At 35.6% G+C, this 19053-nt stretch overlaps 1 protein-coding gene across 1 annotated transcript in view; it reads left to right on the top strand.

Moving 5' to 3' along the window:
* LOC148132525 (uncharacterized) overlaps positions 1-18357 on the top strand; it is a 96501-nt gene extending 78144 nt beyond the window's left edge. Inside the window, 2 exon segments of the mRNA XM_087954230.1 lie at positions 11959-12188; positions 18341-18357. Coding sequence (XP_087810356.1) covers positions 11959-12188; positions 18341-18357 — 247 coding nt within the window.
* The last annotated feature ends 696 nt before the right edge of the window (positions 18358-19053 follow it).

Genomic DNA, 19053 nt, shown 5'->3' on the forward strand with positions numbered 1-19053 from the left:
CAGTATCATACAACTCCATCCCAAGTTATTTAATATGTGGAGTAATGGATGCTCTCTGAGCTTGGTAGTTTGTTGTTGTTGTTTTTGCAGACATTTACCCAGCTAGGTAACACCATCACTTTATATACAAGCAACTTTCTCTGTCACTGTTGGTGGGAGTGTTTTGATTGTCCTTGGTTAGGCTATAGTTAAGTTTTTGATTGTTTGTCTGAATTAATAATTCCTTGATTGGGGTGTTTGCTTGATTGTTGGTCTAATGTTAATCTTGGTTTACTTTAAGTATCATTTCTCATTTTGGTACATTTTGGTAAATATCTTTAAGTAACTTCTGCAGAACTGCCTACCAAAACTGACCCCGTGCTTTTCAAAAATCACTCGCACCTAACATGTAACAAAATTCTTTTTCAGCAATACATATTTATTAACTAATTGAGAATTCCTGAACTTTTGTCTATTTGCTCCATTTAGATCTTACATTTTCTTCAAAGAACTCAGAACAATATGTAGAAATTATTCAGGTGATCTTCAGTCCAAACATTGATCAATCCAACATTTGTTGTATCATATCCCTCCAAACTATGCTCATGTAGTATAGAAGACAGGAGAATGTATAACTTTTGGTAAGAGCATGAAGTTGATTAAATAAAATATATTTTAAAAATGAAATTCAAATACTTGTTAAATTTAGCTTCTTCTTTCATCTTGGAAAGCAATTTTCCATTTGAGATTATTGTGCAATCCAAGGGTCATTTTGGATTCCCATCTCCTGTTCAAAGAGTAGATGAGAGCTATGGCCAAGAGGACTTTGAAATTCTATTGTTATTTTATTTATTAAATTTATATTCCATTCATCTCCCCATCCAACTAAGAGATCAATTGCATATATTTCTATATTAGGAAGCTCTTCAGACAGTTGCTAATTTTCTAGTCACCTTGTAAATAAATTATTGCAGACTATATGGAGCTGCAAATAAAGACCATTCAGAAACTATGGTTGGTCCAAAATGTGATGGCACAGGCAACAATAGGTATTTTTTCTAGTTCTTACATTATTCTAGAGTTATCGTAAAGTGTATAATTAAGTATTTACAAACAGCTAAAGCATGGAAGCATTTAAATTTTAAGGTAACATATGAGAAGGATGTAGTGCCACAGTCTAAGAAAGACAGTTACCTCCAGCTTTGACAGTTACCTCCAGCGTTTGTCACATTCCATTGCTTTTCAGGAAATGTAATAAATAAGGTGGCAGGTTTGGAAATTTCCCTGTCAATCTTCTTTCTCTTCTACAATTAGCTTGCTTTTTCCACTCTGGTTTCCATCTAGTGAGCTGATAAATTAAGGATGCAATTAACAAAGACTATGACAGGGAGACAAAGTAAAACTTTCAGCTTCTAATTATCAGGCATCACTTTTTGAAGTTTTTTTTAACTATACTTAGAAAAAAAGATTGAATGTTCAGTCTGGGAAAACCATTCCTTTTTAAAATTCAGATATTGTTAAAACTATCTGCTTTAATACTAATGAATTTCTTAGATTTAGAAATGAAGCATTTGGATATTTCACATGTTCCCTTCCAAACATAAAATGTACTCTTTCTCTTTTTCTATGATATAATTAAGGTATAAGAAGATAGATTCTAAAGAAATTTGGTGGAGTTGTTTGACCAGACAATTCACGTTAAGATGCAAATGCCCTCCTCATCAGCCACTGAACTCCTCAGCCATTTTCCTCATTATTTTAGCAATGTATCAGTGAAGACCTAGGGTTCTTTTTAAGTTCACTAATAGTGAGTAATGAAAATAGTAAAAGCTTTTGTAAAAATACAGGTGAAACTGACAAAAGTTCTAACAGATAACAGATAATCAGAGTTGGATTGTAGTCCAACCTCCCACTGCCCAAGCGGGAGACCCTACACCATTTCTGACAAATGGCAGTCCAAATCTCTTATTGAAAGTCTCAAGTGATGGCGCTCCCACAACTTCCGGGGGCAAGCTGTTCCATTGGTTGATTGTCCTCACTGTCAGAAAGTTTCTCCTTATTTCCAGGCTAAATCTCTCCTTGTTCAGTTTCCATCCATTATTCCTTGTCTGTCCTACAGGCACTTTAGAAAATTGCTTGACCCCTTCCTCCCTGTGGCAGCCCCTCAAATATTGGAAGACTGCTATCATGTCTCCCCTGGTCCTTCTCTTTACTAGACAATCCAAGCCCAGTTCCTGAAACTGTTCATTGTATTCTACTACTTTGCCCACCTAGCCCTGTCTAGCAATTAGAGGCCATTTACCATAATCACTATGGTCAGGCAGAACTTTAAGATGCATCATAACGGAAGCAGAAGAAGGAGTTGAAACCCTGAAAGGGATTTCTTGAACCAGCTTCATTTGCAGCTGTTGTTGTTGTTGTTGTTAATCATCACACAGTCAGCTAGATGTTCATTCTGGGCTTGACATTTTCATTTACCTATTGTTCTGACCTAGGCTTCCCCAACAGCACGAAGATGAGTCCTTGTCCTGATAAACCCCTTTTATTTGATTTACAGTGAATTTCCTCTCCAACAGTCTTTCATGATAGTTCCCAATTACAATCCTTTACCAGGCTTGGAGAGGGGCCAGGCCTGTATCTCTCAGATGCTGCATACTTGGCAAGCATGCCGGAATGAACTAATTGTTTCCTGCAAATCCCCACTGCCCTTTCGCTCCTCTTTTATACTCTAGGGAAGGGCCATTCACCACACACCTGTGGCTTTACTCTCAAGTTAACCCTTGTTCCTCAGCTGTTCCTGTCGTCTGGCAACTCTGTGCATGCACACACTGGGAACAGGTTCTAGTTGTTCTTCTGCCTCACTGATGTCTGACTCCAAAGGCAGCTGATAACTATCAGATGGCCCTGGCCCCATCTGATGCAGAGCGTGCCTCTGATGCAGAGCGCGCACTCACTGAACCAGTTGATATGCTAGTAGGATTCCACCCCTGGTCCAGTTGCCTTTTGAAAAAGGACCTTTGGGGAAACCATGACCTGGATGGCTGAGAATGTCCATAGGTACTACAGTGGTGACTATTTATCTACTACCATAGAACATGGTTTTGAACCTCCTACCTACTTAACTGTAGAGTTGGGACTTCCCAAATGATCACACAACTGCACAATCTATTCTTTAAAATAATTATACAGAAAAAAAAATTAAATAAATTTCTGTGTTGCAGACTTGAACTTTTTGTGAATCCCACATCTGTAAAGCTTGAAGACAGAGTTGGAGATTTTCCAGTAATTTCCAATATTGAATTAGTTCTGTTCATCTATGATTCCTAGGAGGTAACATTTATGATCAATTTCCACTTGATTCAAGCACACTCTTCATAGGTTTCTTCACTATAACAGTATAGTATCAGTAAATGAAGCTGTTTGTTGAAAGAAAGTAAAAAAAGAAGACAATATTTCTGAGCAGAATTGTTCCCTCTACATTAGCAGTGATCTATGTGATGTATTAATCTTTATCTGTCTGTTCTGGATTTTCACAGCCTTGTCTGTTTAACTACCTGAAGTGTTTATAACAAGGTATAAAAGTAGTTTGGTATTTAAGATTGCAGGATAAATAATTGCCATGAAATCACAAATTAATGAAAAATAAAAAAATAATCTATAGAAAGGAAGATAACAGTATTTCATAAAGTTACATTAGCATAAACCTAATGTAGTTTAATAAAGAATTAAGCCACAGTTTGATTTCTCAACCATCTAGAGTGCTGTCTTTCTCTTCAATAATGTTTTTGCCTAGGGCATTTTGATACCACAATCCCAGTCCACATCATGTATATTCATCATCTGGATATGGGCTCCATTAAAGCTTCTACCTGAAAGAGTGAAAAATGTAATCCTTTCATTGTTCTATATTTCTTGGTGATATGATGCTGAAAAAAATCATCATTAATAAAAATGGCAATTTTGATTAATTGAAATTATATGTGATTTATTAAACATTTTAATGCCCTCTCTTAAACCCTCCAGTTTAGCTGGAAATTCCACCACACTTTATCACAATTAGACAACAATATCTGCCTATCCTACACTTTGTGACAGGTCTTCAGAACTGAGGAAATTTCTTGGAGGACAAGCAAAATGTCTTCAAGAAGAAACCAAGTCCAGTTGCCTTTTGAAAAAGCACCTTTGGAACAATCATGACCTGGATGACTAAGAATTTCCACAGACATTGAGACTTGATAGGTGGATAAAAATCCAAATCCAGTTTAAACATTTGGATGTGCAACCATAATAATAATAACAAATTGTTGAAATACATATATGTAGCTGCCAGTTTTTACTTATCATATAAGTAAATAAACTCCAATGCGTATTTCATTCAATGCATTGGAGATTGAGCAACTGTGAGATAAATACCATTCAGGATGTTTCATGTTACTTTTTACAGGCTCTTTTCTTTACAAGTTGGAGGTATGTAGCACACAATCCAATCAAAATCTTGTATTTATTTAAAAGCATTCACCAAAAGTGACAGTACAGTCTTTGACTTTATCAACAGACATATAATGTTAATATCATGCTAAGTGATTGTTCTACTCAATGCTGCACTTCCCAGCATCTGGAATACTGCATCCAGTTCCAACTCATACAATACAAGGAGGATTCCAAGGAATTGGAAAGAGTACAGAGAACAGGGATGAAAATGCTAGTGAAGGTTGGAAGTTATATTCCAGGAAAAATAATTAAAGGATCTAGGGAAAATTAGAAATTCATGTGGGCAGATAGACAAGTGACCAGGGTTGTTCTGGATTTTATTCTTCAGGCATGTAATGCAAAAAGCATAATAATTTATCATGGGTAGTATGTGTGTCTGTGTCTGTGTGTATTCTAATTTTCCCATATCGTTAAACAAAGTAGAACAAAAACAACAACAACTTGCCATGTAAATGACTAAGAGAATCTTCTCTCAATCCCCCATTCCCCCTAACATGGCAGCAGAGATGTCTAATCTAAGAAAACATATAGAAGAAAATCCAGACACAAAAAAAATCACTTCCCTCACAATAATCAGAACATCCCCAAATAAACCAAGTTTTGTTTTTAAGCATTTGACTATCAGAACATTTCATGGTTAAAACTGTTGCATATTCCTGTTAAATTCATTTAAGGGCTTTAGTCTCTGGTATGAAAAGGAGAAAAATCTTTCCTTCATCCATGGATAATTGTATATGTCTTTGTTCATACTTCTCTTTACTCACACTGCAGAGTCAAAAGATCTGACAGAACAAAATAGAGAAGGTATTTAGGGTATAAAGAGTTTTAGAACATTTTAATAGAAACTGATCCAATTCACAAACCTCCAACATTATTTTCTTTGTATTGTGTGCATATGTTTGTTCTATTATTATGGCCATTACAGCTTTCAATACACTTACTACAATACTATGTCCTTGAGTGTTTATATGGAAACCACTTAGACTCTGCCTGCTAGGCAAATTATTATGCAATGAAAAAAATTCAGGCACCATTCTATTTTGGTATTGCGGTATTAAAATACATCATTTCCCCTGTTTGAAATTGGCACCATTTAAGCCTGGAATGAAAATAAAATAAAGCCAAGATTTATAGTCCTTGCAAAGAACTAAGGTCACTTGTTACACTAAAGCCTGTTGAATTATGCGCTGTAGAAAAGTCCCAATGTTCTTAGCTTAATGCAAGGCAAGTTCTTGTATGTGTTTTAGTTTCATCTGTTGTGATGAATTATTTTAGCAAATAATTGTTTTTAACTTTCTGGAAATCTTTCTTTCATGGCTGATTAAAAATTGCAGCTACATTAATTGAAAACCCAGTCTATTACACAACGAAGCAGTTTGGCAACTAGACTTGTGTCCTTTGACTTTCATTCCAAATTACTGTTTCTGTTTCATGCCTGTTTTGTTGCATGTTTCTATTTTTGATCTAATTGTAGGTTTTTAAAAATAAGTCCTCTGCCAAAGAGAATGAGTGTGTATGTATGTTCAACAAAGATCATTCTTTTTGTATCCATTAAAATGCAATGTTGGGTTTGTCTGGAAGAGAATTGAGAGAGGAGAGTAGCCATTAGGGCCAATGCTGAGCTATTCTAGTGTGAGTTATCCAGATTCTGATCAAGATGTTTTTGTCGATGGGTAAACACATTGTCCTAATTAATATTCTCAAGAATGTAGGAATTTGCAAACAACCTTCACTGGTCATTCAGACAAAGATATTGTTATTTTTATTGGACAAAAAGTATATGAAATTGATCAGTTTTTTAAAAATCCTATATTTCTGGAAGGAAAGAGCACTTAAATGGAAAACAGCTTGTGCTCTGTAAGAGCAATATGCATCATTTAATACTTTGCAAATCAAAATCATGAAAAACATCTTAAATTGCCTTTCCCATATCCATATCTCTAGCAGTCAAGAAATAAAAATAGGTGCTGGATGGCTACTCTTGCTTCATTAGTCTTATAAAATGGTAAGGTTAGGAAATAATCTTTTTCTCTTGCAGCTTCATAATCAAATGCCATCCTCTGGCCATTTAACTTGTCAAATATCTGCTACTGTGTAAGTCTTCCACTCAGTCTGACGTAAGTAGAAGAGTGATAAATGAATGCCAACACGCCGTATGCTACAATGGCAGATTAGCAGTGCTACAATGCAAGAACACTTTTCATTACTCTTATATGACATCTTTTTGGCTTAAGCTGTCCAACTCCCCCTCCCCAACACACATACACACCTTTTAATGCATTTTCATTTATCGGTGGTAGGTTATTAATTTTGAGTTAGAATTTAAATAATTATTTCCCAGAATAAGGAGCAGTCTTGAAATTTCAATTCATCTTTGATAATAATAGGATGTTGGGAGATATAAATATAAATTCCAGTTTCTTGAGTTTGTTGGCCTACCAACAAAGTATCTATACAAAGCCTACATCAAATGATTTTTGTCATTCCAGCAAGTCCTTCCTAGTATCATTTTAAATGTTCTCAAACCTATATGGGGGTGAATAAGTACATTCAGTTAAATGTTATAACTCTCCTCTCCCCAACATGATTGTGGGAATAGAAATCCAGGCAAATACCCTTTGACCTATATTTCAGAAGTATCAACTAATTTCAGTTAATATTGAATGGTATCCAGATTACTATGTCTTTAATTTTTTAACATTTTTATCATTCAGACACCTCTGTAGTTCCACACTTTGTTAGGTGAATTTCTCAATCTGTGTCAAAAAACATACAACTCCAGTTTCAAATTAAGCACATTAAATAATAGAGAAAATAAAGCAGAAAAGAGTCCAGAAGAAGGGTCCAGATATAAGGAAACATTTAATTGAATCTAATCCAGAGATAATACTGAGTCCAAGGTTAATAGTCCTCAACAGATCTGTGGATGATAGATTTCTTTTGACACCATCTCAGTTAGTAGTCACAAGTTCAGCTTTTAGTAAATATTTCCGTGTTAATTGCATGCTCCGTGAAGATTTTGTTTTGTCTGCTCCAAATTAATTCCACAAAGTAATTGTGAAGGATTTCATATTCTCTGTTCTGAATCTCCTTCCAAGCACCTTCATGGGATGGCCCTCTTGAGTCCTAGTGTTTTGAGAGATGGAGGAAAACTTAGCTATATTCACTTTCATCACGCCATGCACCATTTTATGCACTTTGATCATGTTCTCACTCAGTTATTTTTTCCTAAGATAAGCAGTCCTAAATATTCTAGCTTCATATTGAAAATGTTTAAGACTCCTAATCATTTGGCTCCTCTCTTTTCCCAGCTCTGTTATATCCTTTTTGCAAAAATGGCAATCAGAACTGTACACAGTAGTCAAGATTTGGGTACACCATGTTTGTAGGAGCATTACAGTGTTTACACAAGATAGCTGCATTCAGCACCTCACAAGCCGAACCCCTTTTGAGGCTCGGCAGACCTTCACAACGGTGGACAGAAGAAACCAGCGAGGACCAGTGACAAAGTCAAGAGCGCTCCTGGTAAGTTTGAACCAGTGATTTTGACCTGGTCATATGTTGGCAAATTCTGCTTCCATCCGAACCTGAACAGTCCAAAAGAGGCTTGAACCGGGGAATGGGGAAGATTGCAATCTCCTAGGTGGGTAGAGAATATTTTTTTAAGAGGGGAGGAATAGGAGAGTGTTGCCTTGTGTGTGCGTGAATGAGATGAAGGAAATTCCTCAGAGATTTGCCTTCAAAGTGAATGAGGAGACCTTATTTGCGTTTCTGATTATTTACAAGAATATCAGCCAGAGTGGATCGCTTTGAAAGGAGTGTGAATGGTGGAATAAAATAAAAGTTTGAGATTTTGGAGGGAAGTCTGACTCAAACTCCAAGCCTGAGGGGAGGGTCCGAGAAATTCCTTAGAGAAAGAGGAAGAGTTGGTCAGAGCCTGAGCAAACAGAGAGACCGAGAAATTCCCCCACTGAGAGATCCCTTTAAGAAGCTTGAAAAGGTCCGAGAAAGCCCTGAGGAGAAGGGTGAGTTCTGCCACACTCCGAGCTAATTCCAAGCCCGAGAAATTCCTAGGGAGAGATTCCCTAGGAAGAGTTTTGGTCAGACTCCGAATCTACAAGCCTGAAACATTCCATCGAAAAAATGGGCAACCATACTGGTAGTTTGTTTGGAATGAAGAAGCCAGCCGTGTTCTCCTCTGCACTATGTATTAGCTCATTGGGACACGTTAAAACCTATTGTAACAATCTTTTAAGAAAAGAAAAAGAAAAGCAGAGTTCAAACTTGCTCATGAGGGCCTGGCAAATGATATCTGAATGAAGGTCTCTACACCTCTTGGATCTTTAAAAAATAAGTCTGCTGGGAGATCCAAAACTAGAAAGAGAAAACAGGGTGGGGGCTGTCTGAGCCTCCACTTCTCCTTTTTTAGAGGAATTTTCCTGCCCCTTTTAAATATTTTTTTAATCTTTTCTTTTTCTATAGAGAGGTGAATCACAACTTCCAATGCTAGAAAAGAGTCTTGCATTAATTTTTCCCTGTTGCTTCTTTTCTTTTCCATGTGCTTGTCTCCTTTTGTCTCCACACCTCCCTTCAAATGTAGATTAAGAGTAAGCTGCTAAATGTTTTTGGGAGAAAATAAGACCACTACTTTGGAATGTTTGTGTTTCTTATATCAAGTCTTTTCCTTCACATTGACTCTCTGTTCATCACAAGCAATAGCAATAGTGGGATTTTATTTTTGTGACAGTGTGAAGGCTAACCTCTTCCCATTTGATGCTTTGTGTCTTTATCTCCCAACTTCCTAAACAAAGAGATGTTCAGGGCTTTTAAGATTTCACCTGATTTTTACCTGAACATAAAAGGAATACCCTTTACCTAAAGGAATGCTTTGCACTCATTTGCTTTGCTGAAGACTCCATTTCAGATCTCTTTTTCAGTCACAGCAACACAGTGCAGAAATACTAAACTTCTAATCTTTTCCATTTTTTCCTGTTTTTTTCAATGGGCAGCACAGCACAATGGGCCCAAAATTTGGATAAAAATTGATTCCCTCTTTATTTCTAAATTAGCCACAGTATTGAATTCTCTTTTCCCTCCTTCCAATGAGGGTTATTACGTTTTGATTTTTTATAATGTATGTGCTTCCATACATCATTACAATGTGTGTCTCTTTTCTTTTAACATCGGACAAGGAAATGCACACCACAGGTCCCTAAGATCTAAGTTCTAAGAGAGGAGACGCTGCTTCTGCAGTAATGCCATTTTCCTTGTAAGGCTTAGAATCAGTGAACTGCATCCTGCCCACCCACCCCGCTTTCTTTATGGCAGATCTTGAAGGTAACCACAAATATTTTTAGCTGATTTATAATACGCCATCATGGTTATTCTTAATGGGGATTATTAAATTACACACTGGTGAATTGAGAAAATACTTCAGTGTTAGAGAGATCTTGAGAAATTACCATTCTCAAAAGAGCCAAAAACTGTGAAAGAACTAAGAGTAAAGAAAGAAAGAAAAAGATTTGTTGTTCTTCCCACCCAAGGTTTAGCAGGTAATTTTTTTTTTAACAAAATTAAGTCTGTCTAAATGGGAAGACTCAGAGTGGAGGAGTGAACTATAGAACTTTATTGCCCATTTATTTGAGAACTGGGGAAAGAAAGAAAAAGAAGTGAAGTGATTAAGTGCTATAGGAAAACGAAAGGACAATTAAGAGTGTAAAACTTGGGAATGAACTTTTACTGCATTTAAAGATCGGAAGAAAGGACTGGAGAAAAGAAACTTTAATCTGATAAATATTAACAGACAATCCTGACAATAAAATAACAAAGACTTATTTAAGGTTTATAAGTAAAACTGTGACTGTGCGGGAATAAGAATAAAGAGCAACAAGAAAATACCCAAATGGAGAAAGTGACAGTGCAATTTGGAAGGAGGACATTTTGAATTAAGACCTAATGTAAGACAATTAGCAAAAAAAATATTGCTGGATCTGATTTAATAGATATTGGTAAGATACAAGTCTATTTAAGTGATGTTGGTAGAAAATTAATTTCATAGAGGTAAATATACTAGAAATTTGTTTATAGAATATTGTTTAATGCTGATTGAATTGCTTGGATTAATTGTATAATTGTTGGAAAATGATTCTGTAAATATATGAAATAGATAAAGATAATTATATAGTATTATTATAGTATTATTATTCTCATTTTAGTTTTCTACTGATAAACTAATACCAATCAATTTTTGTTTAAAAGTACTATATAAGAAATCTAATGGGGAAAAAAAGTAATTAGAATTACCTACTTTGATTAAATATATATCCTTAAAGAAAAAGATAAATTCATATATTTAAATATATTAATGAGCTGGGTGCTTTAACTATTCACAATATTTTCGTGATTACATAGATTTGGTGTTTTTCTAGTTAAATATATTAGTATTTACTTACTCGTATTTATAGTGGATTAATTAAATATATATTGGATTAATATTTAACTCTCTAAACCTTAGAATATTTGATCTCTTAAGAAATTGAAATAAGATCTGTCTGGGACTACCTATAATAGAAAATTCTCATTTAACAATATATGTATAAATACGTGTACGGTATTTAAAGGAGAAGACAATATAACTCTATTAGGATAGTTGATGGTAGATTGGAGACAGCTTGTACAAATAGTTAAAATGGCAACAATAACTACAAATGTAAAATCAGGGAAGAAACCTAAAACAGCGACATCTTCACCTCTGGGACAGAGATCGATTGACGCAATGTTATTGGCAGAAAAGACAAGTTCCACCCAAACTTTTCAGGCAGTACAGTCAACCCTTGCTACGATGCAGGAAATGATGGTAAAAATCCATGAACTGATAGCGAGGAACCACGAAGACATGAAATTAGAAATGAGAATGGAAATAGGAGGAGTGAAGAATGAGATACAAAATTTAGATAGTAAAATTGGAAAGATCCAGGAGACAATGACAAAAAATGAAAAAAAATTAAACATAGTAGAGGCAAGAAGTGAGGTGGTGGAAAAGAGATTAGAGGAATCAGAACAAAATTGCAAAGTTTTATATTGTGAACTTTGGGATTCTGTGGTGCATATAGAATTAGAAAAAGCATCATTTTATTTGAGATTCCAGAATGTTGTTGAAGATAAAAAGGAAGATTTACATGAAATAATGGTGAATTTGATAGCAACAGCCCTACAGAAAGACAAATAGGAAATTGAGAATGACATCGATGAGGTCTACAGAGTATACACCCATTACTCCCGAAGACACAGTTTACCTCGAGAAGTCCACATCCAATTCGCGAGAAAGATGATTTGAGACATGCTATATGGCAAGACCAGAGATGAGCCACTGATATATAAAGATCATGAAGTCATTACATTGAAGCAAATACCCAGAGGAGTTAGGGAGCAAAGAAGGGGTTACCAGTTTTTGTCATTTCAGTTAATTAAAAATGGTATATCGTTCAGATGGCTCACCCCAGAAGGACTCCTAGTAGCATGGCAGGATAAAAAATATAAAATCGACACAATAGAGAAAGCACATCATTTCCGTGAACAATATTTAGGACCCGAAGAAGATCGTGAAAGTGGAGAAGATTTAAATACAAGAAGTCAGGAAGAACAACTATCTGAAGAGAAAGAACCTGTACCTCAGTCAGAATCTCAGAAACCTAGAGAAGATGAAGACAACAGACCAAGTACAAGAGAACCCAAAACAAGGAAAGAAACAAAAAACGCTTTATACAGACAGTAATATGAGCAGAGAAATTACCTTATTCTCAGTTAATATCAATAGTTTAAATTCAACGTTAAAAAGAAAACAGTCATTTGAAAAACTTAAAAAGCAAAATGCAGATATAACTTGTATACAATGTGTACCATCATAGATAAACAGGCAGACCTCCTAAAGGATACTAATTTGGGAAAAAATGCATTGGGCCCTTTAAAATCAAAGAAAAAGGGATATTGTAGTATATATAAAAGATTGGCTGCAACACAAACAAGTTTATAAAGATGGTGATGGAAGAATGTTATTTATAGAAATAATATTAAACCAGAAAAAGGCTTTGTTAGTTACAGTATATGCCCCAAATGTAAACCAAAAAGAATTTTATAATAAACTGTACCATAAGATTATAGAATACAAATATACAAATGTATGTATTGTAGGAGATTTAAATGCTGTTTCAGACAAGGAGAAAGACTATAAAAGTTCTCCCCAAAAAACAAACCAAAAATAAAAGGAGACTATTCCCATAATCTTTTAAAAACATGGTAGGGGAATTAAACTTGAAGGATGTGTGGAGAGAACTATATCCACCAAAAAACACTATACTTTCTTTTCCAATCCCCATCATTCTTGGTCTATAATAGACCAGATTTGGATGGACCCAGGCTTAATGGAAAACATTGAAAATATAGAGATTTTGCCAAATGTATGGGCTGATCATAATCCTATTCAAATTAAGTGGAAAGGAAAGAGAATGATTGGAAGATGGACATTTAATAATAGTATATTAAAAGATAACAAATATATTGAAATGGTGAGAAAAGAATTGAAAATATTTTTTGAAATAAACAAGAGAGAGCATACGTCTCTTCAAAATCTTTGGGATACAACAAAAGCCTATGTGAGAGGTCTAACTATTGGCTATAGTATTAAAAAAAATAAAGAAAAAAGACAACAACAAAATGTGTGGAGAGAGAAACTTAAAGATTTAGAAGTAAGGAGACAAGTTGATCCGAATAATCAAAATACTAGTAAAGAAATAGATTTGGTAAAACATAAGATAAATTTAAGTATGCAGGAAGACCTGGCCCAAAAAGTTAAACTAGCAAAACAAAACTATTTTGAAAATGCAAACAAGCCAGGGAGATGGTTAGCCTATAAAATAAAAAAAGAACAAGGAAAAAGAACGATTGTAGCTCTCCAAGATCAAAAAGGGAAAGTATGTACCCAAGATATTGCCAAGGACTTAAACAAAAGGATTTTAACACTAAAAGGCTTTGATCTCCAACTCGGATGGCACGCATTTATGTGGGATGAAAAGAGTAAACACCATTTTCAAAGGCATTATATAAGAAATGTGCTACTAAATATTTGGGAAAAGATAAAAAAGTACTTTACTGCAAGGTCCCACTGTGGTTATCTACAATGGAGGCAGTTACACATCCAAATTTTTTAGATTTTGATGATATTGTAAGATATAAAGATTTATTACATCAAAAGGGAGAGCTAAAGGCTAGGAATCAAATACAAATTTTAGGAAAAGAGATATCATGGTGGCCCTATGCACAGATACAATCGCATTACAAAAAAGATAAAGAACAATTCGGTTCTTGACCTATCAAGAATTAGATAAAATTTGGCAAGGAGAAGAAAGGAAGATGATTAGTAAAATATATAAATATCTATTGGATTATAAACTAAAAGAAGAAACAGTCAAGGAGTGTATGATAATTTGGACAAAAAATGTGGGCCACAGTATTGAATTAGACAAGTGGGAACATATTTGGAAAACAAACTACAAATTAACTATGTCAGCCTCGTATAAAGAGAACCTCTATAAAATGGTGTATTGTTGGCACTTGTCACCCGCGAGACTGGCTAAGATGTTCCCAAACCTCCCCCCAAACTGCTGGAAATGTAACTGCATCCAGGGAACATATTTCCATATGTGGTGGACCTGTCCATTTGCGCAAAAGTTCCGGAAAAATATCAAAAATTGGATTTTAAATATAACTAAGCAAGAAATAAAACTTGAACCCGAAACTTTCTTGCTGGGTATGATAGATTCAAAAATGGGAAAAAAATACCAATATTTAATTTTACACATTATAACAGCAGCTAGAATAAGCTATGCACAAAATTGGAAATTGTCTACCATCCCTTCAGAGGAGATGGTCACCAAAAAAAATCAAAAGTGTGCAGAGATGGATAGCCTAACTAAACTACTAAAAAATAACCAAGATAGTGATTACTATAAAACATGGAATTCCTAGTATGAATGGTTAAAGAAAAGGCATTATTTGACAACTGGATAAGTTAAAAAGTTTTTGAAGACGTGCGTTTAATCATAAAATATTTTGTGAAACGAAGACATTGAAACAACGAAGAAGGTAAACATTGCTCAACGTTCGCTGCAATATATATATATATATATATATATATATATATATATATATATATATATAATTTGTTTTCTTAAGTTTTTGCGGGTACTTACATGTATGGTGTTCGGCTTGGTTCGGGTATTTTCCCACGTCATATTAGTTGTGCTTTTAAAGTTGCAGCGACGTTTCAGCAGAATCTCATCTGCCATCATCAGGCTTCTGTATAGTGTTCATCTGATGAACACTATACAGAAGAACATACAGATGAACACTATACAGAAGCCTGATGATGGCAGATGAGATTCTGCTGAAACGTCGCTGCAACTTTAAAAGCACAACTAATATGGCGTGGGAAAATACCAACAAACTGAATCCATATATATATATATATATATATATATATATATATATATATATATATATATATATATATATATATATATATATATATATATATTTGTATGGTGTTCGGCTTGGTTCGGGTATTTTCCCATGTCATTGTAGTTCTTTTAAAGTTGTAGCAACGTTTCAGCAGAATCTCATCTGCCATCATCAGGCTTCTGTATGGTGTTCATCTGTATGAAGCCTGATGATGGCAGATGAGATTCTGCTGAAACGTTGCTACAACTTTAAAAGAACTACAATGACGTGGGAAAATACCTGAACCAAGCCGAACACCATACATACATACATACATACATACATACATACATACATACATACATACATATATATATATATATATATATATATATATATATATATATATATATATTGCTGCTATTTTTCTGTCTGTTTTGAGCAGCCATCCTTAGAAACCCCAAAGATAAAATTGACCTGGAAAACCAAGGCATATACGAAGTCCCCTGTGCATCATGCCCAACATTGGACAGACCCATAGAAGAATAAGTACCTGCCTGGATGAACACAAAAATGCAGTCAAAAAGCTGGAACACACTTCCTCACTAGTCCAACACATGGAAGTCACAGGTCATAGCATCAACTTCAATGGCACCAAAACCCTAGCCACTATAGAAAACCCCAGCCACAGAATCATCAGAGAAACCATAGAGATTGAAAAAAGACCAGAAAGCATGAACAGAAGAGATGATTCCACCAGACTGTCAATCATTTGGAAGCCTGCACTCACAAACAAAAAAATCTCCACACCACAAGCCAGGCAAACACCTGGGCACAAACATCCCCCCTGATACCTCCAGATCAAACACACCCCAACCAGGCACCCAGATGAAACCTAGCTTCCTAACTAATGATAGCTGTCCATTCACCCGGAGCCAAGCTGCACTAAAGGCCTCCAATAAAGTAACACAATGTTGCCAGCCAATCAAGATACAAAAAGAGCCACAAAACAGACAGAAGATATTAGAAACACCAATCAAGCAGAACACAGCAAACTCCAAGACCAATAAACACAGACCAAGACTCCCAACCAATCAGGATGAAGAAAAAACCATTCTGGCACAGCAATAGGCTGCCCCAAATTTAAATCTGAAACCACTGTAAAAGTCTGACTCACAGACGAACACTATACAGAAGCCTGAGGATGGCAGATGAGATTCTGCCGAAACGTTGTTACAACTTTAAAAGCACAACTACAATGACGTGGGAAAATACCCGAACAAAGCTGAATGCCATATATATATATATATATATATATATATATATATATATATATATATATATATATATATATATATATATATATATATCTGTTTATATGCTCGTTTTTTTTATGTTTTAAATGTATGATTCTTAAATAAACTTTCTTTTAATTTGAAAAAAAAACCACAGATTGGCCATGGAAAGAAAAGTGAAAATTTAAAAGGATAAAACCTCCACAGGTCTGGAGTGATATTTAATGGTATATATATGTGTCTGCCCACCCACCCCCATCCCCGAAATTCCCTTTTACAGTTGCAAGATTTTGCAAGAAAGACAAGTGAGAAAGATCCCATGAAGGGTTTGATTTGGGAGTGCAATGTGTGTGTGTGTGTGTGTGAGAGAGAGAGAGAGAGAGAGAGAGAGAAATGTGTGTGATTAGTTGAAGAGAGAGAAAGAGACTGAGTGGAGAAGGGAGGTGAGAATTCTGTGTAATTTAACACCCCTTCTTTTGCACAGGGATTTTTTTTCTTTTTACCTTGAAGGTTGAAGAGAGAAGCAGGGGAGGGGGAACTACCCCTCTCTTCTCATTTTAACTCCCCCCCCCCTTCTCCCTCTCTGCAGAGCCAGCCTGAGAAAGGCACAGTAAAGGTTTCTAGAAGTTTTAGAATAACAGAGCTAGAAGGAACCTTGGAGGTCTTCTAGTCCAACCCCCTGTTTAGGCAGGAAACCTATACCCTTTTAGACAAATTGTTACCCAATCTCTTCTGAAAAAAAGAGTGACATCTGATCCCTGCCTTTTGCAGACTACACTATTTTGGCTTGCATATTGAAAGCTATGCAAATATATTCTTCTTTTCTAAATACAATTTTGATTTTTTTTTCTTCTGAAAATTTTTGAGGCTTAAAAAATGCTTAATTAAACCTATCTAAAAAGAAATGATTTTGAAATATTTTGCTTACATTTGTAAATATTTTTGACTTAAAGAGAATTTGCTTCCATGTGAATGGAATCTGAGTCTGACACACAGATTTTACATACTTAAGAATCACAGTGCTCCATCCTATGGCATGTTTGTTTATTTGTCAGCAACACAAGTTGTTGCCCTTTTTAGGAGTTGTTAAGGGATGAGTGTTGGCTGGATATTGAAAGCTGTGAATGGATGGATAATTACACTTATTTTGAATGAAGACTTCTATGCTAAACTGCTAGAAGAAGAGCCTAATGTTACACAGATTATGGAATGGCTTTTGAGGATTTTTCAACACAGAAGTGGCATTTTTCTCTGAAATGCTAGATCCTACCTGTCAAGGATAAAAGATATTAATAGGGAGGTTTGGATTTTGAACACTATTGTGTTGGGGTACTTATATTATAGCCTAGGGTTAGACTTGATTTAAATTATATTCCCTTGGGGCAATGGCTAAAAGTGGGAAGATTTAATTATTATTTTTTAAGATAGTGGATCACTTGACTGGATGGGTTGAGGCTTATCCAGCCATGAGAGCCAAAATTATACTGGAGCAGATAATACCTAGATATGGGATAGTAGGAGCTATAGACAGCAACTCATTTTTCAATCAATCATGGAGTGTGGGAAATTGGTGGGAATGTCACATTCTGTGGAATGCAAATTCATCTATGCCATGGACCAACTGTTTACCCTTGGCTTAGCTCTGAATTTGAACCTGTCCAAAAAGGGACACTTTACCTTTTGAAATGATGTTTGGATTACCACACTTGAACAGAACAAGGGAAATCACACCATGTGAAACTAAAGATATGTCTGTAAAGAACTGTATACTTGGTTTCTACTCTTCTTTATCTCACTTCAGAAGCAAAGGACTTCTAGCTCAAACCCTACTCTCGAATTTGCTGTCCATAAATTCCAGCCTGGGGATTGGGTCCTGATAAAAGCCTGGGACAGGTCCTACCAAATCTTGCTGACCACTGAAACAGCAGTCTGACCAAAAGACAAAGGGTGGACCCCAGCTGATGAACTTAAAAGAGTGGAAAGTGTTTCCTGGAGAAGACTGGCTGAGAATAAAAATTACCAAAAGCTGATGTGGTCATGGTGGTATGAATAGACTTTGTTTGTGATTTTTCTTATTGCAGGAGTACCAACTTTTTGATTTTTCCTGCCTGAGTGTCAGCTTATGTTATTCCAGCTGAAGATCCCAAGGGAAGCTGAGGGACCAGTAAAAGACTCTTTTTCAATTCCGAAAAGACAGCTGGAAAGATTATGGGGGGAGGGTGGAAATTCATTGCAATGTTTGTTGTCTCATTTATATTGTAACCAGTTTAATATACTCATGTAGGAATTGTGTATTTGAGAGTGGTTGCCACAGCAACTTTTGAACACCTTGGTCTTGAACACTTTGGACTTCTGTCTGATGGATGGGAAATTTGTCCAGCATGTTTGTATTGAAAAGTAGCTGCATACACATATACACATATAGAGAGAGAGACACATACCATTCAGAATTAGGCAAAGTTTCTCCTAGTACCTCCACACGAAGCTGCTCCTAGGTTGTTTTTTGCTCTGTGCCACTAAGGCACAATAAGTCATGTCTCCATGGGGGAGGGGCATCCCCCTCAGGCAATTCCCTCACTTGAAGAGACAGCAGAAAAGAGATTTCCAAACCCAAAGCCCTGACTATAACTCACAAATGATGCTGCCCAGTTGCCCAGATGTTGCACTGGTGTCCTCATGAGTAGAAGTCCAAGGGCTCATTGTGTGTAAAAAATAAATAAATCAAAATAGTAAATAGCCTGGATTGCACAATGATTAAGAGTTAGGACAGGTACAGTAATGATCCCTTGAAAAT

The sequence above is a fragment of the Notechis scutatus genome, chromosome 2 (assembly GCF_049901735.1).
Source record: "Notechis scutatus isolate UNSWTSFEM ecotype Mainland chromosome 2, rNotScu1.2, whole genome shotgun sequence".
Lineage (NCBI taxonomy): Eukaryota > Metazoa > Chordata > Lepidosauria > Squamata > Elapidae > Notechis > Notechis scutatus.